This window comes from Callospermophilus lateralis, chromosome 5 (genome assembly GCF_048772815.1).
Source record: "Callospermophilus lateralis isolate mCalLat2 chromosome 5, mCalLat2.hap1, whole genome shotgun sequence".
Classification (NCBI taxonomy): domain Eukaryota; kingdom Metazoa; phylum Chordata; class Mammalia; order Rodentia; family Sciuridae; genus Callospermophilus; species Callospermophilus lateralis.
In genome coordinates this window covers 59,840,785-59,868,507 of record NC_135309.1, presented here as the reverse complement: position 1 = coordinate 59,868,507, position 27,723 = coordinate 59,840,785, and the positions used below count along the sequence as shown (strand labels likewise).

General features: G+C 39.4%; 1 protein-coding gene across 1 annotated transcript in view; it reads right to left on the bottom strand.

Moving 5' to 3' along the window:
- Positions 1–213: 213 nt before the first annotated feature.
- Megf10 (multiple EGF like domains 10) overlaps positions 214–27,723 on the bottom strand; it is a 116,433-nt gene continuing 88,923 nt past the window's right edge. The window contains exons 13-24 of the mRNA XM_076855908.1: positions 21,889–22,035; positions 20,529–20,663; positions 19,877–20,005; positions 16,461–16,589; positions 13,661–13,789; positions 11,461–11,589; positions 9,110–9,346; positions 7,834–7,961; positions 6,935–7,058; positions 3,079–3,123; positions 1,605–1,811; positions 214–401 (exon numbers count right to left, since the gene is read on the bottom strand). Of these exons, the coding sequence (XP_076712023.1) occupies positions 214–401; positions 1,605–1,811; positions 3,079–3,123; positions 6,935–7,058; positions 7,834–7,961; positions 9,110–9,346; positions 11,461–11,589; positions 13,661–13,789; positions 16,461–16,589; positions 19,877–20,005; positions 20,529–20,663; positions 21,889–22,035 (1,727 nt within the window). The remainder of the gene's footprint in view (positions 402–1,604; positions 1,812–3,078; positions 3,124–6,934; positions 7,059–7,833; positions 7,962–9,109; positions 9,347–11,460; positions 11,590–13,660; positions 13,790–16,460; positions 16,590–19,876; positions 20,006–20,528; positions 20,664–21,888; positions 22,036–27,723) is intronic.

Genomic DNA, 27,723 nt, shown 5'->3' with positions numbered 1-27,723 from the left:
ATGGCAGTTCTTATCATGTTACTATCTCCTTCCAAGCCACCTGTACAGAAAGTACCTACGATTGGTATCAGCCTCAGCTTGAGCTTTCTGGTTCATGTCCAACAACTGCCTACCAAGTTCATTAACATGCACCAAAGGTGGCAAACTTGAGGATGGAGAACTGAACTGCAGTTCTGGAAAGGGTTCCAGCAGTTGCTCAGTGGTCCTGTGGTGTCATTCACTGCTGCTGCTGCTGCTGCTGCTGCTGCCACTGTCCTCTTGCTTGGGAGAAGATGAACTGTCCCGGACTGGTAGCAGGTCATAATGGCAAGGGATGTGACTGTTCTTTGGGAGGTCATATGGATCCTGGGTGAGATGCCCATTATTGTTGAATATTCCTTGGACAACACTCACTGTGGGTTCTGCAATAACATTAATTTATTAGCAAGGGGCATTTAAAAAATATAGCACTTCTTGCAAATATCAAACACACAAGATACTTTCATAAAAGTATAAGAAAATACTAGCTTTAAAAATCTGATCTTTTATAATCACGTAGGGTAACAGCTCTGTAGTTGTTGGATCAACTGACAAATACAAATGGTGTTCAGAACAAAAGGATGAGGATGTGGTTGGGGTGAAGGTATAGACAGAATACAAAGAAATCTTGGATATAAGCCATTGTCTGAAAATCTACCTTGAGAATAATCTAGTTCCAACCCCTGATTCTACAGGTGAGAAGACCAAGGTCCTTGGAGTTTAACTCAATTCAAGGAAACAGTCAATATATTCACAACTTTAGGCCTCAAGACTCAACCTCTGAGATGAGTTCATAGCCTACTGTGGTGGGCTTTTGGGATCATTTAAAGGGGAATTATTATTGACTTAAAAATAAAATCAGTTCATTACAGTTTCTATTTTAAAAAGTTGTGTTATTACTTAAAAACAAATTGTTTTTCTTTTTTGATGATATGTCTATGACATAAAATCAATTATTAGTCTCAAATTGGACAATTCATTTGCAAGTAATAAAAAATTATTTCAAAGTCATAAATACCATGAAAGAGAGAAAGAAAAAGGAAAAAATTAAAATATATAGCTTTACTATGTAGCCAGTGGTGGCTGTGTTGTTTTATCTTTTTCCAAATGGTATTCACAAAGGGGAATCCAAATAGCTTATAATTTTAAATTGAATTCCTACTAATTTGTATCAGTCACATCTGAGAATATTACTGATAAATCAGACAAGTTTAAAATAAAATGTTGCAATCCTGCTAAAATCATTATATTATTATAAAGAATAAAACCAGGAAATAGAAGCCTCTATCTTAATCCATTTGAACTATTTGTTTTGGCTAACTCTATACACTAGTTAATATGATACATATTCTATTTCACATATGTGGTAAAATATTTACCCTGGTTACAAAACACAAGATGGATGACCAGTTGGAAGATAAGGAAAATTACTTTAAATGTGCTAAATGTTTTTTTCCTGGAAAGATTCATTTGACATCAATTAATATGATCACTGCAAACACAGGTTGCATCTAAAATATTGGCCACTTACAATTTTTCCCCAAATTCTTATGCACGCAGTTCTTTCAATGGTTGGGAGAACTCACCAACTTCATAGACATTCTTATTGGCTGAAGTTGAGTTATTGATCTCTGCATACGGGGAATCTCTTCGTGCTGGTGACTTCATCTCCACATAGCCACACTCGGAGTTTTTAGGGAGAAGTACAGGTGGGTCTTTAATAGTGGCATAAGGGTTTTCAGAACTGCTTAAGGAACAGTTACTTGAATTATATTCAGAATTCTTTCCCAGATCTATGAAGAGAAATGAAAGGAAAAAAAAGTAAATTCTGTTTTTTGGACAACATCATTTCTAGGTGATAATTTACTTGGGCAGATTATTTTTTCTTCTTTAAGGTGAGGTTTCTAAAATTCTATCTACTGAAAATAATGGTATACATTTTCCACTTGTTTTTTGAGATGATTTGTTAAAACATTACCCATCTATAAAGTAATATGGTTCATCTCCAAGCAGAGTACCAATAAAAATGCCACGGACTGGATTTCATTTTGATGGTCACAATTAAATATTATCAATCCCATTCTGATTCACTAAAAGAAAATTTACTGATTAAAGCCTTTGGATTTTTCAAAAGGAATTTTCAAAAGCTTCACTCTAGAAAGACCACAGGAGTATGAGAAGGTTCTGTTATCATGATGAGAAAGGGATTCGTGTTGTGAAGATGCCCTGTTAAGACTTCAGTACTGGGCACCATATTTCCCAAGCTCATCCTGAAGAGCAGATCTTAGTCAACATATAACCATTCTGAACTCTTCTTATTTTCCTGGATATTTCCTATTTTACATCTCTTTCCCAATCATTCATATTTTTTTTCCAAAGGAAAAATGAGTATTTCCTCAGCAAACTGAAAACTTTGTTCCCTAAGACTTTAATAAGATTCAGCTATTATCACCTTTTGATGTCATTCAAACGTGTTTGAGTTTTGGTGTTATTGGTTAGATATCAGGTGTTCCTCAAACGCTCATGTGTGAGATGACACAGGAACACTCAGAGATCAAGTGATTTGATTATGAGAGGTGTAACCTATTTCAGTGAATTGATCCACTGATTTGGATTAAGTGGGTGGTAACTCTAGTTAGGGTATGGCTGGAGGAGATAGGTCACTGGGACTATGCCTCTGGGGTTCTTTTGTCCCTGGTGAGCTAAGCTCTCTCTGTTTCTTGATGGCCATGTTCTGAGCTACTTTCCTTCACTACGCCCTTCTGCCATGATGTTCACCTTGGGCCCAGAGCTATGGAGCTGGCCATCTGTGAACTGTGACCTCTGAAACCCTAAGCCAAAAAGAAACTTATCCTCTTTATGTTGTTCTTGTCAGCTCTTCTGGTCACAGTGATGCAAAACTGAGTAAAACAGGTGGTGTAATCATTTACATAGTGACAATCCTAGATTATCTCTACCCTATTACTTGTCTGGAAAAGGATTTCAGTCTTTGAGATAAGTGGTGTTTTAAATTGTGGTTGATATATATATATATATATCTTTCCCAAATATATACCATACCTTTTAAGGATTTTCCCATATAGCTTCTATCAAGTCCAAAAGCACCTATGATGAAGGAAGAAAACAAAAAAACACTGAAAGGAAGAAAAAAAAAAAAACCCATCTAATGTTCCAAACACAAGGTGCAGGGTATGCACCTATATCTGACATTCACCTGTTTATTTATAAGGACTAAGGGAAAAGCTGTTGATTCAGCAGAATCTGAGGCACAGAGATGATCCAATATTCTTGATTCAAGGTTGCATAGTAGAGACACAGCCAAGACTAAAACATGAGAATTCACTCCCAAGGGCAGCTCTTTCAAGGCTCTGATAGTTTTCAAATTGTTTTCCCAGTAACCATTATTCAGCTATATCATTGTTTCCACTATAATCTCTTAAAGAATGTTATGGACTTAGGTTAAAAGCAGAGAATAATGACTTGTGATGAGCATTACACATAAGTATTGAGAGTTTTAAGAAAATGATGCTTGTGCACACGTCTCTTAGTGTGATGTTAAACTCAAGTTCTGATGGTAATGGCTACTGAGCAAGGCATGCTTCTGTAAAGAAAGAGGGAGGCTTCCCTTAAGGAAGAGGGTATGTGTAATTTCAATGACTGTAGGATAAGACAAGGGAACACTTTCTTTTCTAGGCTATAAAGAGTCTAGCCTGGCTCCTGGTTGGTGGGAGACTTACAGGGTTAAACAGGAAGATAGTTTAGAAGGATTTATAGTAAAGAATTAGCCTTACCAAAAGAGAGGTCTGACCTCTGCCTTTAACTCCTGGGAGGTGATGCCTATGTCTTTGGATTATCCTGCCCAATAAAAGTGTCTCTGCTTACATGGGGATTACACTAGATAGCCTAACAAAGTAATATATGGTTGGATCAGGTGACATCAGCTTGACCTCTGGAGGGGTGAAAACTAAAAGATCAGTCACATGCGCAGGTGATCATATCCACAGGACCAAGCCCCCCAAATCTCTGGATACCAGAACTGGGTTGAGCTTCCCTGCTTGGCCATACTCTGTGTATATGATCACATATTTTTGCCAGGAAAAGTTAGACCTGTCCATGACTCCTCTGGGAAAGAAGAAATGATAGCATCTTGCTTTGCCCTTTCCTGAACTCTCCTCCAGGGGTCTCTTCTCTTGGCTGATTTTAATCCATATTCTGTGATAAACTATAACTGAGTATAAGAGCATCCAGTGAGTTCTGTGAATACTTCCAGCAAATTATTGACCTTTAAACTTGCAGTTGGATTTAGAAGTGGGGGTGATCTTGGGGGCTTCCAGACTTTGTAGAGAGACCCCCATGGAAGGCGCAGGGCCTGTGGCCTCTGAGAGCTGCCATAACAGGGAGCTCTGTTATTCTTTCCCTAATTCCCTGACCATCTCCAAACTATGGAAAGTCTTACTAGCTGTCCATCTTGGTCTGAGCTGTACAGTGGCTAGACTTTCCCAAGAAGTGAGACAGAAGAGCAGCATAGAGTGGACAGAAAACAAGGGAATAAGTTGAAGCTGTGAGACCAGCCACCCAGCAAGATTCTCTCTCCACTGACTTGTATGACCTTGAGCTGTTTTACAATGGAGCAGGTAGGCTTCTTCATAAACACCTACATGTACCAATCCCACAGGTACGTGCTCCATAGATCCAGAATTTTCAGTGAAGACAGTATGTTCCCAACAATTAGTCCCTAAGGTGTTACTGAGACAGAAAGGAGAGATGTTTATAGGACCAGTGAAGTTATTACAGTAATTAAACAGAACAAAAGGACCTTTTTCCTCATTGCCATTGGTTGGCATCTTACTGAATATCAATATCAATTCTTTGGACTAAATTATAATCTAGACATTTAAAAATCTCTTTTAATGATAAATGATTTTTACCAATAAGCATGATATAAATGTGGTATATGTATAATTGTACTGTGTCTAGAAATACAAAGCTATTGATAATATTGGTATAGAATGCAGATGAAAGTTAAAAATTTGCACCCACTTTTCTACTGAAACATTTCTATTTCTACAGTAAGAGGCATCTTTGAGCCCACAGAGATTGGTTCCTACATTCAGTGTTCACAGAGAAGCAATGACCAACTTTGAGCCCTAGCTTTCTTCCTTACCTTCTTTGAAACTTTGGACAATAGAGTCAACCCCTCTGTGCTTCCTAATTCATGCCTCTTTAGAACAAGGTTTATGGAGTGCATGCCCAGTAAGATTGCCAGATTTGTGCCAGGTGAAGTGCAAGGTGATGTACATCACATTGTGATGTACATGCACCTAACATAAAGTTGGTCAGCTTCATTAAACACTTGATATTTTGATATAATCATTCTGTACTGAAAATGCACTACTATATAAATTAGTTAAATTTGAGTTTTGACAAAACAACAAGCATGTTTCAGACAATCTTTCTGATGCATTTGTCCTAAAAAAATATTTGTTGTTCATCTGGGCTTTCTGGCAACCCTACCACCAAATAAATACATGAAAAAAAGTTTGTTACCACTAAGGAATGTACACACATATTGGAAACTGTACCACATAGCTAATGGTGAATCTCGGTTCTTTAAGTGTGGATCAGGTACTCCCAACTTCTTTTCAGATGATGAAAACTTGATGAAAGTTTTCACTTGATGAAAATGATTTTTATAATAAAATAATGATCTTATTTGCCCTTTTCACTCCAATTCTCTTTCAAGTGTACAATGGAGTTTTCCAGAAGCTATGCAAGGTGTGAGATCACTGCTGACCAAATGTAGAAAATTATGAGAATCTAGGTATTTTTCAGTTAAACCAGACATCTAGGAGATTTATAAAATGTAAAACACTGCTAGTTTTCTAATTTGAGGGGTTTTTGAAAATGCTATTTTTCCTAAAAACATGCTTTACATAATCATAAAAAGAGATATTATTATTTTAAATAAGTTAATGTTTTGGTATACATCTTAATGTGTCCTGAAAAGCTCATGTTAGGCAATGAAGGAATATTCAGAGGTGAGGTGAAATGCTTAGATTATGAGAGCTAAAACCTCATCAGTGGGTTAAGCCCTTTGATGAAATAAAAATTTGAATGGACTACTGGCTAGTAACCGTAGGCAAGTGGAGTGTGGCTGGAGGAAGTAGGTCACTGAAGGCATGACTTTGCCCTCTATCTTGTCCTTGTCCATGGCTCTAACCCCCACCCCCCTGCCTTTCCTGGCTGCCTTGAGCTGGCAGCTTTTCTCTGCCACCACCCTTCCACCATGATGTTCAGCCTCAGCAATGGATCTGGTCAACCATGGATTACCCATATTCAATGGTAGCACTTTGGGGGGTCTCAATAATCTTTAAGAATATAAAGGGGCCTAATTGCAAAAATTTGAAAACTATTGATTCTATTTCTATATCTGTTTCCTCGCCTGAAAGAGGAAGGGATGTTGATCATGATGCCCAGTATTAAAAGAGAACAAAGAGGAGCACATGGCCTGGCACCAAGGGAACAGTATTGAAAAACCAGCTCTAACTTTTTAACAGGCCACCAGGCCTTGTGCAAGTTCCTCAACCCCTTTATGACTCAGTTTCTCAACTTTCACATGGAGATGATGATAACACTGTCATCTGACTACCAGTACTTCTTACTCTCAGTTCTACCTGTCAGAGTACTTTCAGAGTATTTGTCTCTTTATCAATTCCTGGCACACAGTATGAACTTAATAAACTTTGTTGAACAAATAGAAGACTTAGGATGGAAGTAAGTCCTATACAGGTGCTGGGCATAATTATGTGGTTTCTCTAATGTGTTTCTAATATATCACTGTGGTACAGACACAGATCTGACACTATTTCAGATGACAGAAGCTAAAGGAGCTTGCTGAAGTGTGGGGTGAACGCACCAAGCTCGTTGAGGTAGCCACCGTGTTTCCAGTCCGCGGGCAGGGTCCCTGTGCAGTCCACCACGGGGCCTCTCTTCCCAGGATTCACGTTTTTAAGATTCACAAACAACTGATTGTTTTTTGACTGTTAAAAACATAAACAATAAAACATTTAAAGACAAGATATAATGTGGCACAACATAATGTTGCCTATCTGAGGAAAAGCAAGCCCAGGTCTCACCAGAGAAATGTTTACAGTTAGGAGCATTTAGGGGAGTTTGGGGATTCAGCTTTTGCACACATGAGTTTCTTTATCTATAAAATGGGGATAGCAATCACTATTGATTTATGGGATTGGTGTGAAGACTAACTGAGTTTATATTTATAAAGTGGTTAGAAATGCTTGGCACATAGTATTAGCTTGTTGCAATGTGACTCTTTTTGACTTACAAAATTAACAATTCCATATGACCCACCCAAATAAATGAATATTGCTGTTACTAAAATAGAAGGGGGCTAGAAAAGGGTACTGAAAGGAAATCAGTTGGGGAAAAAATGTTGGTGATTTTACTCAGACTTGGTTTTGCTATAGGGCTTTATGTTTTTATTAATATCATTGTGAGACACTATTTTAAAATATCATTTAAAATTGGAAAGATTTTTTTCCAGGAGATGTAATGGAAACAGGACAGACAGGGAGACTGACTCATATAACAGCTGCCTCACCCAGTAGCTGGGCAGCCATTTGGAATGGTGTGAAGCTCCCTGTTATACAGGATTTTGTAGGTAAACCTGAGATGCCATGCCATGCTCAGAGGGCTGTATATAAAGCAGAGCACATTGTGCAACCACAGCCCTTACTAAACTTGCTCCTTTCCTCTCTCCCTGCCTGCCTTCCAACTTGAGCCCCTTCCTCTTACCTTGGCAATGGTCATCCTGTCCCTGTTGTTGACATGAGGGGATGTGGCACACTGGGTAAGGGTGTGGTAACTGGGATTGGTGAAGTAGTGGCTGTTGGGATTTCCACCGTTGCTGTGGGGCAGGGTTTCTGCAAGAAGAGAAAGAAATGGTAAAGATGGAAGGCTCCCTTGCATCTGTGGGAGAAAAGATAACCAAAATGACAGAGCAAATATGTGGACTGCTTCCATATTGCAGGCTGGGCAGCATCCCCTCCTGCCCAGCCCACTCAGCAAGGCTCCTAGCCGGAGCAGGCATCTGCCCTTCTACCTGCCTCTGTGCACAAAGTGTGAAAGCATCCAGAGACAGCTGCTTTTAGCTCTGGGGCTAGTAAGAGCTGGGACAGCATAATTTGAAGCTACTTCTGCTCCAACTGTCCTCTTTTAATTTTTAAACACTTGATTTTTTAAAATTGGGGCATTATGGTTAAAATTCATTGTGTTGTACATGCATCTAACATAAGTTGGTCAACTTCATTAAATACTTGATATTTTGATATGATCATTCTGTACTGAAAATGCACTACTATGTAAATCAGGTACTTTACATATTCCCCCAGAATCATATTTATAAATATGTAACCAGCCTGAAATCCTTCACTAATTAATTGCTCCAAAATTAATAAGGATTTTACATTTTCAAATTTCTCAGTTTAAACGCTTACTTCTTTTGATGATTGAATGGGTCAATTTTATATATATATATAAAGGAAGATTCAGAAGAGCTTTCTAAAGCACTGCCTTGATTATTGCTGATACCAAACAATGGTTTCAGATACAACTTGTTTTTTGTTGTTGTTGTTTTCAGTTAATGGCTTATGTGAACTCAGAGAGACTCGAAATCACTGTAGAAAAGACTGAAGGCCAGAGACACAAGACCTGGTCCACTTCCCTGAGCTGCTCCATGACATTGGTAAACTTGTCTCCTGACTCCTTCTCTCCCTTCTCATACAAGACAAGAGCTTTGGACTGGGTGCCCAGCAAAGCCTCAATTCCCTAAATCCAAAGCAACCACACAATAAGCCCAATTTAAAAAGCCTCATAGAAAATGATGGAGTGGTGACTTCACTGCTGTTGAAATGTAAAACACATCTCTAGCAATTTACACCTGTTTTGAACATGCAGTCCTCCTAAAGAGAATGGACAGAAACAGTGGACAACCAAACACCCAGTTTCAAAGACCCAGGACAGAAGCCTAACTTTTCAAGGAGTAAAAGGCCTCTCATGACTCCAGTCTTGCCTGAGATGGTATAGTCTGCATTGATGACCCGCATGGCAGGAGTGTAGGTCACCGCTGGCATGCTTGACTCCTTCCCCTTCTGCTTGTGTCTATAAATAATGAACAACGCCAGTAGGAAGAGAACAACGAGGACAAGAATGATGATGCCCGCGATGGCCCCGATCTGGTAGGAGTCAGCAGGGAGGGCAGTGCTGGTTCGGCTTAGGCTGTTCAAATTCCCAACGATTATAACACCAGCTAGGGAAAAACAGAAAAAAGAATCGGGTAAAGAGGACAATGTGCAGGATAAGTGCTTGGTTTCTATTTACAAAAATCTCCTACTGTGCTAATGCCTGGATATTTTCAGTTCATGAAATGTTAATTTGGAAACTTCTGGAAACAGAGCAGGAAAAGAAAAACATTCTTCATTTTTAGATGTTGTTGGTTTATCTGTTCCCAGAGAAGGGCTGCTCTAAGCCTCAAAGAGACAGGAGTTGAACCCAAAGATTTAGCAGTAGGGTTTGGGAACTTCTTACATTTAATTTAATTTCAAATTAAACCTTAAACTGGTGATTAATAATTTATCTAATTGTTGCTTTGTTTTACTTATTATTCAGTATGGGCCTTATACAGAGATAAATTACAAATGCCCAACTCTCTAACTTAATATTACATTTATCCTTGGTGTTTCCAAGAATAATTTTCTTTCCAAGGTAGCATAACTCCATTATAAATCTAGTCCAAGACCTAATTCCAGAGCCTTTTACCTTAGAAGAGATCCCATTCTGTGAAAAGTTATTTTCTATGACATTAAGATTTCTCCTGATAAAACCTGATAACATCACGCTATAACATCACCCTTACTCATTCAACTCAAAATTCAGTTTTACTTAGTTCTTCTATCAAGTGAGAAAGCTAAGGGTTCCAATTTGAGAGTCGAGAAATTGGACATCTGAAAAAGTGACTCAGGTGTTAGGAACTTTCCCTTTAGCTCCAAGGCTGCAGTTTCATCATCTAAAATAAGGAAAGTGGCCTTTGTATAGCTGCTTTCCGCTTAGATAAATGCTCCTGTGACTTTATGACTCCTAACACTAGAAGAACCTCTGATAAACTATTTTCCCTGAAACATAGAGGACTAAGGCTATTCTAGTGAGATTACAGTATATTTGTAATCATGATATGACAATGAGATATAACATCCAGCTGTGATTACAATCAAAGGTAAACTGTGAACATGTATGTTATTTTATGAAAGAAATTAAAAATTTCAAATATGAGAACTTATATGGTCTGCAGTTTAAGATGACCAACTGGACACATCCATGTTTGTGGCCTTTCACCACCCACCTGCTTATTGCCACCAGACAGCACTATGTGCAGTAGGAGCAGAGGCCCCAACTCTGCTCCTAGAAGGCAGCTCCAGAACCATTGGAAGCTCCTTCTTAGAGGGCCCCATCCACCCAGAGTAAGAACTGCCCAGGTGATACTATGTATATAAGAAATGTTCCCAGGTGATACATCCTAGCTAAAAACCACAGACACAAGTTTCTTAAAGTGTTCAACATATGCCTACAGTGACTTGGTCATTCTACTCCTAGCTATTCATCCAAGAAAAATGAAGTTCTATACAAAGGCTGGTACGCTGTTGTTCACAGTAACTTTATCTGTAATAGCCCCCTAAACTGGAAGCAATCCAAATGTCTACCGACAGGAAAATGGTCACCAAATTATGGTCTATCCACACAATGAAATGCTACTCGACAACAAAAAGAATGGAACTATTGAGAATAAAAGAACATGGTTTATTTGAAAATAGTTATGCTGACAAACATAGAGGACAGTATGATTCCATTTATATAAAATTCTAGAAAATGAAAACTTATTTATAATAACAGAAAGTAGATTAGTGATTGCCTGGGGCCCAAGAACTAGTGGCAGAAAGGAGCACAAGGAAACTTATTGAGCTATGGAACTTGTCATTATTATGGGGATGGTTTTGTGGGTATAAACATGTTCTAGATTTTATCAAATTGTATGCTTTACATATGTGTGTCTTTTCATATATTAGTTATACCTCAATAAAACTGAAAAAAAAATCATAGTCCTGACAGAATATTTGAAGAATAACAGAACCTGGTATCAAAACTGTGACATTTTCTACATACCAGTTATGTGTCCTTGGGGAAATTACTCAACCCCTTTAAGATTTAGTTTCTTAATCTGTAGGACATCAACAATACAGCATCCATCCTAGTGAGTAAATACATAGCCAGTGAGGATTACACTGGATCATAAGTGAAAATACTTGCCATTGTGCACACCTGGTGGTCATGCAATACAAGGTAGCAGTTATTATTTACTAGTATCCTTACCTTGATCACATCGTGCCCCTTTCCATCCTGGGCTGCAGTAACAGGTCCCAGTGATGTGGTCGCAGGTGGAGTTGTTCATACAGTCACATATCTGGCGACAGCCATAGCCATAGGTTCCTGCAGGGCACTCTGGAAAAGGAGATAAAATCAGTGTGGCTCTCCAGTCTTGGGGATCTGAAGCAAGACTATCTCTTACTGAATGTCCCTGCATATTAGCAAGCTTTTGTTCAGGCAGACTTGTACTGCCCAGGGTGTCCCAGAGCTGGACAGCAGACCTGAGTCTTGGTGGGTCTCACAGCCCAGGCTGCATAGGGCTAGAGACTGAATTACTCAAAATTACAGCTCCTGCCACTTCCGGCTGCTGTACACATACTTCCCTGATGCATACAGAAAGAGTCTGTGAAACTCCCATGAAACAGATAAATGTAATTATAAAGAGGAATTTGAGATGACTCTAGTAGGCAAAATTATGGCTGGAAGGGGCCTAGACTGAGAAGCCAACTAGAGAAGCTTCCTTAAGAACACCTGTATTTTATTGGAGATTTAAAGATCCTTCTAAATACACATACTCACTTGGATCAGAGGGAGTAGAAGTAGAGGAGGACAGTTTGTTAATTTTCTTGATAAGAACTTCGTTTGTCAAAGAATGGTTCAGACTTTGACTCTGCAAGTTGCAGTCAGACTAAAATAGTAAGAGTCTTATGATGTATATAATAAGAATTATTATATACATGAATTTCAAAGAATAGCATAGATAAGTCAAACCTAAAAATCTTCATGACAAAATACTGGTGTTTTTCATAGAGTGAGCAGCAGGGGGCAATGTGTTATTATTCGCTGAGGGCTTTGCAAACACTGGGATTCTGTTTACAAATGAGCACTGGGAAAAGTCTTCAAAAATACAGACATTTAAATTTGATGTTCACAGTCATCGTGGAAGCATTTAGAGGCTTTTATTTAATAAGACCTTAATTAGTCAGTCATCTGGCATTCAAGTGGTGGTCAGTTTAGAGCCCATTCTGGTTTCTATGCCTATGTTTAAAAATTTACACATATACACACATACACAAAGAGGGGTGTACATGCCACCATGTGACTCAGTATCTGCTTTATGATTAAATGAAACATAGATAAACTAAAACTGGGCTCTCACTGTCTTGAGCTGAACCCTTATATCACTCCTGTAGCATTTGCTAGAGGGAAGGTGTACAAAGATGTGCTGGGATTAAGCACAGGTGACTGAGACCACCTTGTTGCCCAGAGGATAGTAGGTGCTGGTGGAGTGGAGGGAAGCGATAGTTTATTGCCAAAGTCCTGCTCTGCTGATCTACCTCTCCAGGTCACACTGCCTCTATAATCATGTCTTCCTTGCTGCGCCCTTGCTAAGAGTGTACTCTCTGGTGAGCAGGAATTCTCCTGCACCTCTTCCTACCTCCTAGGTCTTGTACCATATATGAGTGTGCCCCCTATAGTTCTCAGTCCTTATTTACTCATCTTAAATACCAAATGAAAGTTATAGAGCAAAGGAATGATAAGCTCATTTGAAATACTCCGTTCAAGGCTAAACCTGTGAGCAGATGCATAGCTGGGGGGTAAAAATGGAAAAACAAGGATAAGGAATTCCAATAGAATATGTTCTGAGTGGGATTTTAAAAAAATAAGGTAATATGTCATCTTGAAGGTTAAGACTATGATGAGAAGTTGTTAGTGGAAACAGTATAAAAGAACCATGTAGAAAAAGCAGTCCAAAGGATGCAACATTTGCATAGCCTTGTTCCTGAACCAGGTCCTGGGGCTGGTCCTGAGCCCTCAGTCCCGCTCCCCATCTAACATCCTCACCTCCAATTCGATCCTGGCCTTGCCTCAGCCATGAAGCGAGCTTGACTGCCTCTGAGCAGCCACATTTCAAAAATAAAAGAGAGAGGAAGGGAGAACCAGAAAGAATAGAATGAAAAATTTGAATTCTGTCCTCATCCTTGCAGTCACACCTCCTCCACCCAGAGTACTGAGTAATTTGCTCAGAAGAAGTATTTACAGGGAAAGACAACAGCAAGGATCCCAGGGAGGGGAAGTAACCAGCCATCAGCTCACACCACATAAAAATTGCAATGATTCTGCACTTTAATATTTCCAAACATGTAGGAAAGTTGATTCCAAGGGAAAGAATTCCTGTCTAGTGACCTCATGCTCTCATACTCACTCTGCTCACAGTGCCTCCCCATGAATCCCGTGCGGCAGGTACACTGTCCAGAGATGTGGTCGCAGTCGGCTCCATTTTGACACTGGCATATCATTGCACAGTCCTTGCCATAAAACCCCAAAGGACATCCTGTGCAAGGAGGGAAGATAGCTGGGGTCTGAAGGCTGCTGAGGAAAAACACAGCTCCTGCCTCCAACACAGTTGTGTTTAAACTTCAAGGCTACTGAACCATTTGAGAATAAAGACAGTAGTACATATGTCAGCTTGTCACAGGGCTTCTTAGAAGTTCTAAGAAGGGGTCTTGCAAGTAGGTTGTAATTCACAAACAGGAGGCAGAAGAGTTCCATACCTATCAGTGTGACTATCCCTGGTACCCCTGAATGCAAGACTTGTGTTTTCTAATAGCATCCCTTGAAGCCTGTGCATCGAAGCTGTGGAGTATTCTACATACTAGCTATGTGACCTATGCCATTTCTTCTCATTCTTCACTCAACTACTTTTAATCCTGGTCTCAAATTCCATGGACTAAATTATTAATTATTATGTCACAATAATTAATCATATAATTATTTTAATTATATTAAAATTATCTCCACGCTTTTACTTGTAGTACAGAAAGCCTCCAATTCTGCTACTAGTTTTGTCCACTGTATCTGTAATTAATTTAGGCAATATTATCATCTTCACCAAAGAGGCATGGTTGAATGCTTCACTTAAAAACAACTGTGTTTCACTGGTACTTTGAAAAAACCAATAAGTCTTCACACTGCTCCCCAATTTCCAAGGCTTAGAACACCAGGACCCTTGGGCTAAAGACACGCACAAGCTCTGTTGGCTCACATGGGCTGGCAGCTGCCCTGCAGGAGGTTTGGGGGCTCTCTGACACACAAGATGCTTCAGTACAGGCTGATTCAATGGCTGTTCCCAAATGTTACATCTGCCTTTTATTTTCCTGTTTTCTTATGGTGAGATCTAATGAAAGCCTGACTTTCAAGAACAGAGACAGCACACAGATGCCAGCCTGTGAGACATTCCCCCGTGTCATGTGTTAATTTAGCACCTACTATGTACTAGATTCTTTTCACCCATTCTCTCACTTAATGTTTACAGCAGCCCAGAAATGCAGGGATGATGTTCCCATCTTACAATAAGAACCAAGTCCCAAGTATTCTGTCACATAGGTAGCAAATGGCAGAACAGCAGGACCATGATACAAACACAGGGAGGTCTGTCTCTAGATCCTATGGGGCTCCCAATATATCACGTTATGTCCACGTAAAAAGGTCCTCTGTTTGAAGCAGACCCCGATTTTTAGAATTATAAATTATAGCATATAAGTACTTTAAGGAATTAAAAAATATAGATGTACAATCTCTGGAGAATATGTTTGGGACAACCTCTTTCCTTGCCATTTATCCCTTTCAAATCTTGGTTAAATGGCTACTCTCCCTTCTAGAAAATTTGAAAAGTCTTGTTCAGACTATTGTCTAATTATGTTCACTAATTAGTATTAAATAAGAATTGCCCAATTTCTGACCTGTCTTTCCTTCTCAGTTCATTGCTGGAATTTTAAATCATATGTTATTAATAATAACTATAAAACTATAATTATAAAGTAATAATGTTCCTCTCTTGTCTCCTTCATTCCATTGAAAATAATAAGGCAAAAAAGTTTTTTCCAATGATTCTCAGCTACGGAACACTTTGTACAGAATAGTCGATTATGCTGTTATGGTGTTGATATGTGGTATCCCCCCAAAGTCCATGTGTAAGACAATGAAATTCAGAGGCAAAATGATTAGATTATGAATATTGTGACTAATCAGTGGATTAATCCACTGATATGGATTAATTGGGTGGTAACTGTAGGCAGGTAGGGTGTAGCTGGAGGAGGTAGATCACTAGGACTGTGCCTTTGGGGCCTTTGTCCCTGGTCAATGGAGCTCTCTCTGCTTCCTGGTGCCATGTCCTGAGTTGCTTTCCTCCACCATGCCCTTCTGTCATGATGTTTTCTGCCTTATCTCAGGCCCAGAGCTATGGAGTTGGCCAGCCATAGATTGAACCTCTGAAACTGTGAGCCAAAATAAACTTTTCTTCTTTTAAGGTATTCTTGTCAAGTATTTTGGTCACAGTGTCACAAAGCTCACTAAAATAGATGCTAAAAAGTCTCATGGAAGAAAAAATGGCTAAGACAGTATAGGACACCGAATGTGAAAAAGAACTAGAGCAGTGTCCTCAAAACATGGTCTTGGAATGGCACTATCACCAGTCGCAGACAGGCAAATGCTCAGATCCCAGCACAGACCTACTGAACCATTCACTCTGGGGGAGAGACCAGAATGCTATTTGGCCACTCCTCTGAGCAACTGTGAATCTCACTAAAGTTTAAGAACCACCAAATTCCCTCTTCTCCAATGGCACAAAGTAAATTAGGAAGTGAGGCTTGTTGTCTTCCCTACCTTTCCAACCTCTTATCACTTACCCTGGCATGCACTATTAGAATAAATGATAGGGAATTTGCATGATATAAATAGGGTCTGGCTGAAGGAGAAAAGAGAAAGAAATTATATACCATTCCACATAGCATTATTTTACCTGATGTCCTGATATAACCTAGAGGCAGAATACTTGGAAAGTGGTATCTCTTAACTGCTTAGAGAAATTCAGATATCTAGAGGTCATTGGGAAGATGAAGTGTTCCAAGAAAAGACCCTTGGTGAGCTTAGGTGGTACAAAGGGTGAGGCTGTTTACTCCTGGATATGGCTCCCCTTAGTGGGCCTCAGAAGGCTCATTGCTTACTCTGAGTGCAGTAGAGTCCTGTCCAGCCAGGAGTGCATTTACATTCCCCATCATAGGCACTGCAGAAAGCCCCGTTGTGGCAGTTGCAAGTGTGGATGCAGTTTGGGCCCCAGTGGGCAGGTGGACATGCTAAAACCATAAAAAGCATAGAGAGGCATGTTAGAGTTGAGACCAGCACCAAGCAGAAGGAATTCCATTCACCCCTGCACAGTTCCTCACATGTGAAAATTAGAGGTATACAGAGGACTAAAATAACATGTTAAACCCACAATTTAGTTGTACATGATGGCTCATCCTAGTAACCTGAGGCTGAGGCAGGAGAATCGAAAGTTTGAGGTCAGCCTTAACAACTTAGCAAGACGCTATCTCAAAATAAAAAAATAAAAAGAGCTGTGGATGTGACTCAGTGGTAAAGCATACTGGGTTCAATCTCCAGTACTCCTCCCCCCACCCAAAAAAAAAAAAAAAACAAAACTTTCACAATTTAGTGAAGAAGGTCCAAATTCTGCACTAAAACTCAAAAGGCAATACTGACTGTAGCCATGACCATCATTCCTGACAGACACATTCATTCAAAACCACAGAATGTAGTGATGGCAAGAATCATCTCAAATATACAGATTCAGTTATTAAACAAACACACATTCCACATCTATTATGTGGCAAGACTGTTCTGGGCACAGGGAGATAGCAGAGCACAAGACTAAGTCCAAGGCAAACCACCCTCTGGATGCTTATATTTGAGTAGAGGAGGCAGCAAACCAGCCCACTACTCAACCAACTGAAAAAAAAAAAATGATGGTAAGCGTCATGAAGGAAATAAAATCGCAAGGAGGACAAGAAGGTTGGAACTACTTCTTTAAGAGAAGCCTGTCCAAGGAGAGGCCATTCCAGCAGAGATCAGATGGGGAATGTTTGATTTGGAGACCCCAGGTCATGCCATGCATGTCTCTGACTTCGAAATCCTGCATTTGTCAGTGTGTTCCAGGGTTGTGGCTATAGGTTGGTTTTCCACCCTAAGGCTGCAATTAAACTCTTAACTGGAAGAAGCAGAAAATAATAACTCAGAATCATTAGGGGTCACTGCCAATGGAACAGCAATCAATAAGTCAGATAATGGAAGATCATGAGGTAAAATAATTTGATTTACATCCCCCCAGATTTTTATTCATACAAATGCTTCAGGAACATAATTTCTTACAAGGATTACATGTAATTTATATAGGGCTACTCCATAGGGAATATGGACCAATAAAAACAATAAATAGTCTGAAGTAATTTTAAATGAAAAAAAACCTCCCATAATTGTGTAAATCATTTGTGTTCAAGAGTAAGGGAAAAATTTCATAGCTGATCCTCAATATCTAGTGTGAATACTAGAGTAGATTTTTGAGGACAACACTTTCTTATTTACAGAGGGTTAGTCTAAGGTCTAATAAAGTTAATAGTGACTTATCCAAGGTCACACAGATTAATAATAATATCCACTATTTGTTTGGTTAATACAGTTCTTTTCTTCTAAGGCCATAGAAAAACTCAGGGTGGAAATGATTACGCCTGTAGCTCATCTGACATTTGATGCAGCATTCTTTACCTGAAATAACCAATTCCTTAGATGATACTTAATACATTTTGTAAACCCTTTTATGTTCATAATAGATTTTAAAAAATTTTACTTGTAGTCAGACACAATACCTTTATTGTATTTACTTATTTTTATGTGGTGCTGAGGATCAAACCCAGCATCTTACATGTCCTAGGCAAGCACTCTACAGCTGAGCCACAACCCCAGCCCCTCATAATAGATTTTTTTTTAAGGTAAACTACTTGCATTAGGCTTTACTCCCCGTAGTGGTTATAATCAGAGAATGGGAATAAGAACCAGAATTTTTATATTTTAAAAAGTAAATGGAGAGAAAGGGCTTGAAAAAAATCATTTTACCAAGGACACCTGTCCCTTTAAATGCATCCCTTTAATTTTTCAAAGTCTCTGTTTTCACTGTGTGGACTTTTCTCTTTCTAGACAGGTTGAAAATCAGCCAAGAAGAAATATTAGATGGTTCCTCAGAGTCCATAAGGGAATCAATGAAGTCAATGATCCCCATGAGAAGCAAAGGCTTTTGCCAAATAAATCAGCATCCTCTAGAGTAATTATGGGAACAGGAGACACGATTGTCTCCATTCATAGTGGTGTTCCCATTTTTGTTCCCTCTAGTACATTCCTCCTCCAAATGAGGAAGTGACCAACTTCCAAAATAAAGAGTACTCTAAATGGAGCACAGTATACCCATCATGCAATGGCAATGATATTGGGGCTTGTTTTTCTCCCTAACTGTGTCATTCAGTTTCACTATCTGTTCCTCTACCCGTCCCTGTGTCATTCTGAGTTGGATTCCTGCAACTGATGGTAAATTTTAAATGTTTATTTGAATAGTATGCTGTTATTTCTGAAGTGCTCCCTCCCCCACCAAACAGTGAAGCACACACCAAGGAGTTATATCTGATAACACTTCACCAAAGAGCTACAGTGGGCTCTGCCTCCCTACTCTTCAGAAATGGAAACAGCCTGCCCTACTCAGGGAAAAAATAACAATGAGAAGAAAATCTTCAGACAAAATATATTGCTCATCAATTAATATTTGCAGATTATAACTATGGAATCTGAAATAAGTAGCCAAAAAACCACCATGTAAAATAAGTACCCAGTCATTGTTTGATTTGCTTTATGTGCATGGTGAGTGGGTTCAACATAAACTGAGTATGTGCTATGAAATTTATAGTGAATGGAATCAGGGTACAGCTGCACATATGTTATCCTTGGTCAAAAGTTGAGAACTAAAAGTTGCACTGACCCTTTCAAAGCATTAACCATTTATGGTCAATGGCACATTTTCATGACATTGATGATTTAAAAGTCATCTAAACAGTTCCTCCTAGGGTCACACAATCCCTGTCTGAAATGCAGTGGTATGGGGTAGGGTGAGGGGGTAGGGGTAGCAAAGGTGAAGTTGAGCATATGAGCTACAGTGAGGTGGGTGGTCTGCTCATGAGCCCAACAGGTTTCTAAGGTTCACCTCATTTAAATTCTTCTTCATGTGTCCATGATTAACTCTCCATATCAAAACAAAATAAAGAGACTTCTAAACATGCTTATTTAAAAAAAATCAATGGATGGTGAGTCATTGAAAAGCAAATAGGTAAATTATTACATATTTAGGTTTTTCCCAAGACATCATTTGGATTTAGATATAGAATCATTGCAGAGAATTCTTAATAGGAAGAAAGGAATTCAAAAACTAGAATGCATTTTATAACTGGTCACATATTCTTTTTTGATTGTATAAACAGTCATAAGTAAATCCTAAGACACCTGAAAACAAACAATGGGTAATCAGTTGTTCTCCAACAAGACTTACGTTGAGAGCAATCACTGCCAATCCAACCTGGGTAGCACTGACAAGATCTGTCAATGGGGTTGCAGGTACCGTTGTTGGTGCAAGTACAAATCCCTGCACAGTTCTTCCCAAATCTGCCACTGGGACACACTGTGAAAAAGCCACATGTTAGTAATTCACATCACAACCCATCTCACAGAATCCTAAGCCCTTAAGGACAAGAAACGACTTCAAAGGTCACCAACCCAGCTGCCCATTTAGTAGCTGCCTCTGCTAGCCAGCATCCCTCATCTTGAATGGGCTTGTTTTTACAAACACATGAGCCAAAGACTCTCATTAAGGCATCACGAACCAGGAGACCTCATCTCATTTCTAGAAATCTGATTTCATGGCTTCTCGCTCAGGGAGTCAACATCCTTCCTCATATTGATTTTTCGTGGGAGAGTGTTTCCAATTAAAACTGGAGAGTATCATAGTTCAGAGAATAAAGAGCTTTGGCTGGCATGGCAAGCCCATGTTTCCAAAGCTCCAAGGCATTTCAGAAGCTGCAGACACTGCATCCTAGAAGGCTTCAATGGCTGACAGCTGCAACAGTATCCTTCAGGAAGTCTGAGAACAGAGCATGGGGCTTGCTCAACTCCACGCATCTCTTTCCAAAACCTCCATGCCTCACCTTCATTGCAGAGGGCACCCGTGAAGCCAGGCAAGCAGTCACAGAGGCCTGTGATGTGGTGGCATGGCCCGCTACTGTGGACACACTGGGGACATGTCTGGCTGCAGCGATGCCCGTAAAAACCAGGGGAACAGACTGAAAACACAATAGAAATAGTTACCTTTCTGAGATGCATTTACCTCATATTCTACATCAGGAGCTAGTTAAAGACTTTGAGGTTTAAAAACTTCAATGAAACAATGATACTGAGAATTTTCCAAGTATAAAAAAAGAACAAGGACAAGAATGATGTAACTTTTGAGTAAGGAAAAGAAGCCAATAAACTGAACTGCTCCAGGGCAAGCGAATGGCTTAGTCCTTTTTATTTTTCTATTTATTTTCTATCATTAGTTCTAGGCAGGGCAGGGAGCAGGGACACAAATAATTTTTGTTGAACAAATAAAGAAATGAAAAAAAAATTAGATACTAGTAAGTTCTAAATAAGCTGCTGATTCTTTTATTCTTTAGGAATCAGTATTGGTAATACATAGATCTATAGACAAAATTAGATCTTTCCTCCTCAGAATGACCCAGGTCCATGATTGTACTGGAAATCAAGTAAGCAAAATGCTACGTTCTTAGGTGCTTCCCAAGGCTTTAATCAGATTTAAACAGAGGGTAACTGCATGGACTCTTAATGGTAACAAAAGAAGCAACTTAAAATGTTAGAACAGTGTATCTTCTAATTAGGTATAGATTCTTTCCTGATAACCTTTACTGAAAGATGTAGTAAAATGTTATAGATCAATTCTTAACTTAAAAATTAGTAAATATAGTAAAATTTTATAGATCATTTCCTAACTCAAAAACTCTATCAACCAATGTCAAAAGTCCCAATTTTTAACTTTGCAATTCTCTTTTCCCTGTAGCACTGACGTTAAGATTACTAGCAGATGTATGATTTGCCTCAAGGTTTGGCTGATGTTGACTTCTGGTAATTGAGGTAAGGCCAATGCCAAATTGCTGAATAAAATATTTACAGGTCAGTGGATTTCTGGAACACCATTTGCAAGCTCTCAGGAAAAAAAAAATCAAGAATCATATCCGGTTTCTGGTGCCAATGTGGCAATGAAATCATGACTGGGAAGAAATGGTTAAAGCCCCATCTGTTAGGTTAGTCCTGAAGGGTGAAGAGAATAAAGTTGTGGGGAAAGTTTTATTGGGGACAATTCTGCAAAGGAAAGGGGACTGTTACACCCTCCTCTGCCCTTGGCTGCAACAGAACATCACTATGCACTGAGAGGAGAAAGAGAGGCCATTATTTTGTATCTAGTGCCCAGGGAAGGACAGATGGAAATTATCCCTCTAATGAGACACTTACTTCGCTGACAAGTGGTACCTCGGAATCCTGGCGCACACTCACAGATGCCGTCATCTGGGGAGCACGAAGCCCCGTTTTTACAGTAGCAAGGCAGGGAGCAGTTGGGACCCCAGCGTCCCTCAGCACACACGCTATCGCAGTGTACACCTGAAACAACGCACAGGGGGCAGGGCTGAGGGAGAGACCACGTGGGGGCTTCTGCAGACGCTAATTAAAGAGGAGGACTAAGTGCACAGTATTAAAACTGAGTATCCTGGGCAACAGATTATCATCTTATCAACACCCAAACACAGAAACATCCAATGTTAAAATAACACCCAGAAGTCTTCTCTATGCAGTCACAAGGAAGGAATAGAACACCTTTGCTTTATCGATTTTTCTTCTTTAATAGGAAGGAGAAACAGGGAAGCCCAGGGCTCTGTCTATTGAAGGTAAAATTTATCAAAAATACTATTGATTTCCTTCTTTCCCCTATTTTTTGTTTTCACGGAGACATGAACAAAGTGTACAATGATAAGGCATAGCACACAGTAGCTAAATTGTTCTACCTCGAGAAAACCGTATTGTGGAGTAAACAAATAAACACGGTCTTAAAATATTTTGTGGATAGATTGTGCAGAACAGAAAAAATACGCTAACACTTTTCACCAAATTCCTCTTTATAAATTTAATCTCACATTGAGTAGAGGCAAAGTTTCACATTTTCACAATTATTACTTATAGCTATTGGCTAAGCTATTGATAATTATGCAATGGTCACAGAGGTTGAACTCTTTTGTTGGAAATAGAAAAACTTTAGCATCAATCATGAATGAATATACAGACGTGCAAAGGAAATATCAAGGAAAACCAAGATTTCAAAAAGGAGAATAAAACTGGTTTTATTTAAAGTTCATGGAAGTCTCTCACAAGATTGCACTTGAAGTAAAACCAGGGCCTCTTGTTTTTTTTTTTTTTTTTTTTTAAGTCAGAATTCTCCACAACTCAGAGAAATGCCCTCCCCATTGAAAAGCAATGAGTTACAATTAGTAGTGAACTGGGAACTGCTGGCCTCAGACCAAAGGGAAACACGGGAAGAACAAGCACGCACACCCTCCAGGATTCCAGAACACGATCAGCTCTAAGGGTGCTGAGCAGGCCATGTTCTTCTGCATTCTGGTTTTTGCTTCAAAAGCAATTAAGAGAAAAGTCATTGTGGCCAGAACCTTAACACGGAGCACTTCAACACTCCAAAGTGGGTGCTGCTAGTTGGTACACAGCCATTTCTTCTGAATAATAGTTTCCCACTTTTTACTGTTCCTGCTTTGCTCCTTCTGAAAGTCTCCCACGTGGTAAAGTCTGTTAAGTAGGCATGAAAGCGCACAGACCTCGTTGTGTCTAACTTGAATCAACAATAGACTTCATTTCAGCTTGGAATGCTGGCTGAAGAAAGGAGACCGGGTCCCTTTGTAAAGCTGATTGGGATTTAAATGTTCCCCATAAAATAAAATATGTGATCTGGCCCCACTGGGTTATTTTTCCCTCATGTTCAAAAAATATATTATCTTTCAAGTCTCTTGGAGAATGCTGTGAGGGAACTGCAAACTCTACCCTCTCCAAATGTGATACACTAGCAATGGGATCTTAAGCCATTTATTCTAGCAGAAGCACCAAATACACTGAGTGATAGTCCACCTCATAAGGAAGCTGCAAACCTAAGCTTTGTTTTGTGAATGTAAAGAAAGTACCAACAGGTTCTGGGCTTTATTCTTAGTTCCAGGAATTCAGGTCCTAATCTCTGACTATAACCAGGCTCCTGTTTAACAACAGCTAAGATGGAGACCACTGCTTCACATAGATTCAGACAACCCTGGGCATTTTAGTCTGGAACCATTAAGGGAAATCTCAGTAAAAAGTTTAAAGAAGTATAATGATGCTGCCACATCAAAATTTATAACAGCTCAATTGACAATAGCCAAGCTCTGGAATTAACCTAGGTGCCCTTCAACAGATGAATGGTTAAAGAAAATGTGGTATATATACACAATGGAATACTACTCAGCCTTAAAGAAGAATGAAATTATGGCGTTTCCAGTAAATGGATGGAACTAGAGACTGTTATGCTAAGTGAAATAAGCCAATCCCAAAAAGCCAAAGGCCAAATGTTCTGATATGCAGATGCTAACTCACAGTAAGCAGAGGTAAGGGAAAGGAGGATGGGAATAGGAAAGACTGAATTGGACATAACTTTCCTATATTCTTATATGAATACATGACCAGTTTAACTCCACATCATGTACAACCACAAAAATTGGAAGTTATACTTCATATATGTATGATATGTCAAAATACATTCTACTGTCATGTATAGCTAAAAGAACAAATTAATTTTTTCAAAAGAAAAAAATAAGTTTGAAGATATAGAAGTTAACTGGATAATCCAGTTAATCTGATAATAATCCTGAAAATTAGTACTGATTTTTGATACTTTTTTAGTGGAGTGGCATTTGGGAGATTGAGATTTAGCCATTTAGTTTGTCTACTACTTGCCAAATCATTACTTATACATTCCATTCTTATGGGGTAGAGTACATTGCTGGTCAGAGGCATCTGCTGCTCTTTTACATTATAGACATCATGATTCACACACAGCTTAGCACACTCTCAGTCAAAGCATGTTAGGAATAATGACAACAGGCCAGACTGGCACTCTGAATAGAGTGATGCTTTATCTCATATCTGCTTCCTCTTCCCTTAAGAGGTTTGTCCAGCTAGTTAGCATAATCATCAGTCACAATCAACTTTATCAAGGTAATTTCCAGATATGCAACAAGGCAAGGAGATCTATTGCAAAGGTAAGCTTGTCTCAGTGATTTACCCATCATTTCTTTCCCAGAGACTCAAGTCTAGGGGTCATCTATCAACCTTTAGCCTCCAATCATATCAGCATATTTCAGCAGAACCAAGCTTACTTTTAAATAACTTTTATTTTTAGGCTGCAAATAAATCTTTCCTTTGGATATAAATTATAAACATTCTACTAATCAAACACTTCTTAAAAATTCAAACCCTTTTAATCTAGCATCAGTAAAAATAAGTCATCATTTTGCAGATATTAATGCTTAATTTCTTTGAAAACAAATATCAGGTATGTCTCTCCAAGGGTCAAGTCCAGCAAAAGATGGAAAGCCGACTTCTTCTTCATCCTTTCTCCCACAGCTACTCCTCCCTCATGGTCCCTCCCTACCTCTGCCACCTTGCCTTCCATTTTATGTTCTGGGAAGGACAAGATAAATCTATTATTGCTGAGGTGTGCCTGGTCTGGAGAATATGAATATTTTAAGAGAGCACACATTTTAGGAGCCTAAGAAATAAATATCTAATTGTGGAATTTCGGGCGATGAGGTTCATGGTGAAGTCTTTGGTAAGTGCTTCTCTACAATATACCTAAGTATAAGGCTGCTGATTTGGCCTCCATGTCAGGACAATGCTGCGGTGATGTGTGTTCCAGGATAAATAGTTGTAAGTCTGTTTTAACCATAAAGTTTTGGTTCTGTGTGTACATGTGTCTCTTATTCCTTAATTATTTCTATGGGTCTCATCTTATTTTTGGCCAATTTTGCTAAAGTCTTATAAGACATCTTTTTGTTTCCTTGATTACCAAAGATGGAGAATAGAATTTAAGTTAATAAATATTCCAGAGGTCCAACCAGATGCTGGCTTGCTGGTGAGACGTTCTTTAGGAACAGTAACTCCAGGGCAATAATGGCCACAGAGATATCTAGCCTTGTCTAGGGACAATGGCCAGGGAAGGAGGTGGCTTGTCAAAGTGGGAAGAGGACTCTGGGCTAAGGGAATAGAGGGTACAAGGTTTAGAGGCCCGAAGAAGGATGTGTCTAACCTTTAGGAATTGCAAATTACAACTGAAACTCAGAGGCTGGGAAGAGCAGGTGAGGCGGGTGAGCGGTCAGGCCGCGGCCACATTGAGGTGAACTAAGAAGGCCATGCTGTGGACTGTGAGCCTCCTCCTGGTGTTACCAAAAAAAACAATTTTTAAGAAGGATAGAGCGTAACTACATTTGTGCTGTATAGGAGGGCAGAAGATGGTGTGCAGAGGGGATCTGAGAACTCTGTAAGAGAGGTTGGTGCCTGTACATGGATTGTGTTACATTAATATTTGAATCCATCAATAAGCCGAGTTCCTCTTCTCTACGTGATATTCAGGACTCCTTTCCAATTAGGGGAGCAACCATAGCATGTTATGCTTCCCTGAAGAAGTTTTTATTCAAATCAGGAAGCCCAACATCTTCCAGAGTAAGTACCTAAGTGGTCGCCCTTTCCAGCTACGGAGGTAGAAATGGCTGACTTCCTTGTTTTTGAGTAGATAAACTTCCAGGAGCTCAGGCCTGTGTGTTTTTCATGTTGAACCAGATTAGAGCAATGAAAAATTATGAGATACCTTAACAAAATTTCCTTGGGATGTTTTTTTTACAAAAACATTAACACTAATTACCTTAGGAAATAACTTCCCAAAATATTTAGAAGCAGCAGCAAAACGGGAAGGGGGTAGCTTTAAATTTGTGGAGACCTATGGTTCAACAGAAGCATCTTTTTTTCCCTGATAAATGTTCCAATGCTGATAAGGAGATCTGTGAGGAACTGTTTTTGCCAGGACTGAGGACAAAGAGCTCTTTGATAGCCCTCATGAGTTGCTAGGCGATGGCTGAGTGATCGTGATAAACTTCAGCTAAGCAGCTCTAAAGAAATGTCCGTGCATTTAATGCCTGATGCATTATGCTGGGGGGCCTCAATGTGAAACCAGCATTCAGCAGGCATTGCTTATGGTATGAATGCAGTAAATAGATCATCTGGGATGTCATTATTTCCCCTCTTAGACATACAACCCCTAGTCCTTAATTGTTTATATTGTTTTATATTGCTTAATTGTTTATATTCCCTAGGCCAGTATTGAAGTATTTGGGGTGTTGATCCTGGCCAAAAAACTTTTAATCATATATTAAAGGGAGAGATGTGTTAATAATAATTGTGTTTGATAATTGTAGAAGGGAAGTACCCTAGCATTTAGACATAACACTTCTTCTGCTTTTCTGTGGCATGAGAAGTGATTCACCCTGTCTCCACCTCTATCTGTAGTGTCTGCCCTGCTAGAAGGTGAGCTTTGTGCAGGATGGGGATTGACAACCTCTATCTCCCATTCCCAGCCCCCACACAGTATGGTGGCAGAGAACTTCAAGACAATTGACAGATGGCTGCTAAATCTTCCTATGTGGATACTATGGATTTTAAAGATCCACTAAAACAGAATTTCTTCACATAGGTAACCAAGCTGAGATAAAGTCTTGGTCATATAAGTTAGCGATGTCTGCATATGTAGATGCAAGACCAAAGCACTGAAGAGTACTGCCTGTCTGTGTCTGGGCCCAGATAAAATAGAACAGAGTGGACTGCTGGGCAGCTGGAGTCATCAGGAAGCTTTGGATTTTTTTTCCACAGCCTCTTTCCTTTAGGTGTGGGGTGCAGAGGATGAGCATCTCCTTCCATCATCACTTTAGGGACTCAAACTTCTGCTTAAATATGACTTCCTCTCCTAAAATCACACAGACACCAGCAGACATGTTATTCACCACTGAGTGCCCAAAGGGTCAGATAGTGAGTCCTTTTCACTGTGGCTGACTGGGTGCATGCTCATTAACCCTTGACAACGTTATTGCCTCCAACTTGGATTTGCAGGTATGTGTCACTGGACAGAGGAAGGGAGATCTTCCCTTATTGTAACAATTCAGGTATCACTAGCCTCATGGGAGATCCTGGGGACAAATCAGTCCCTGAAGCAGC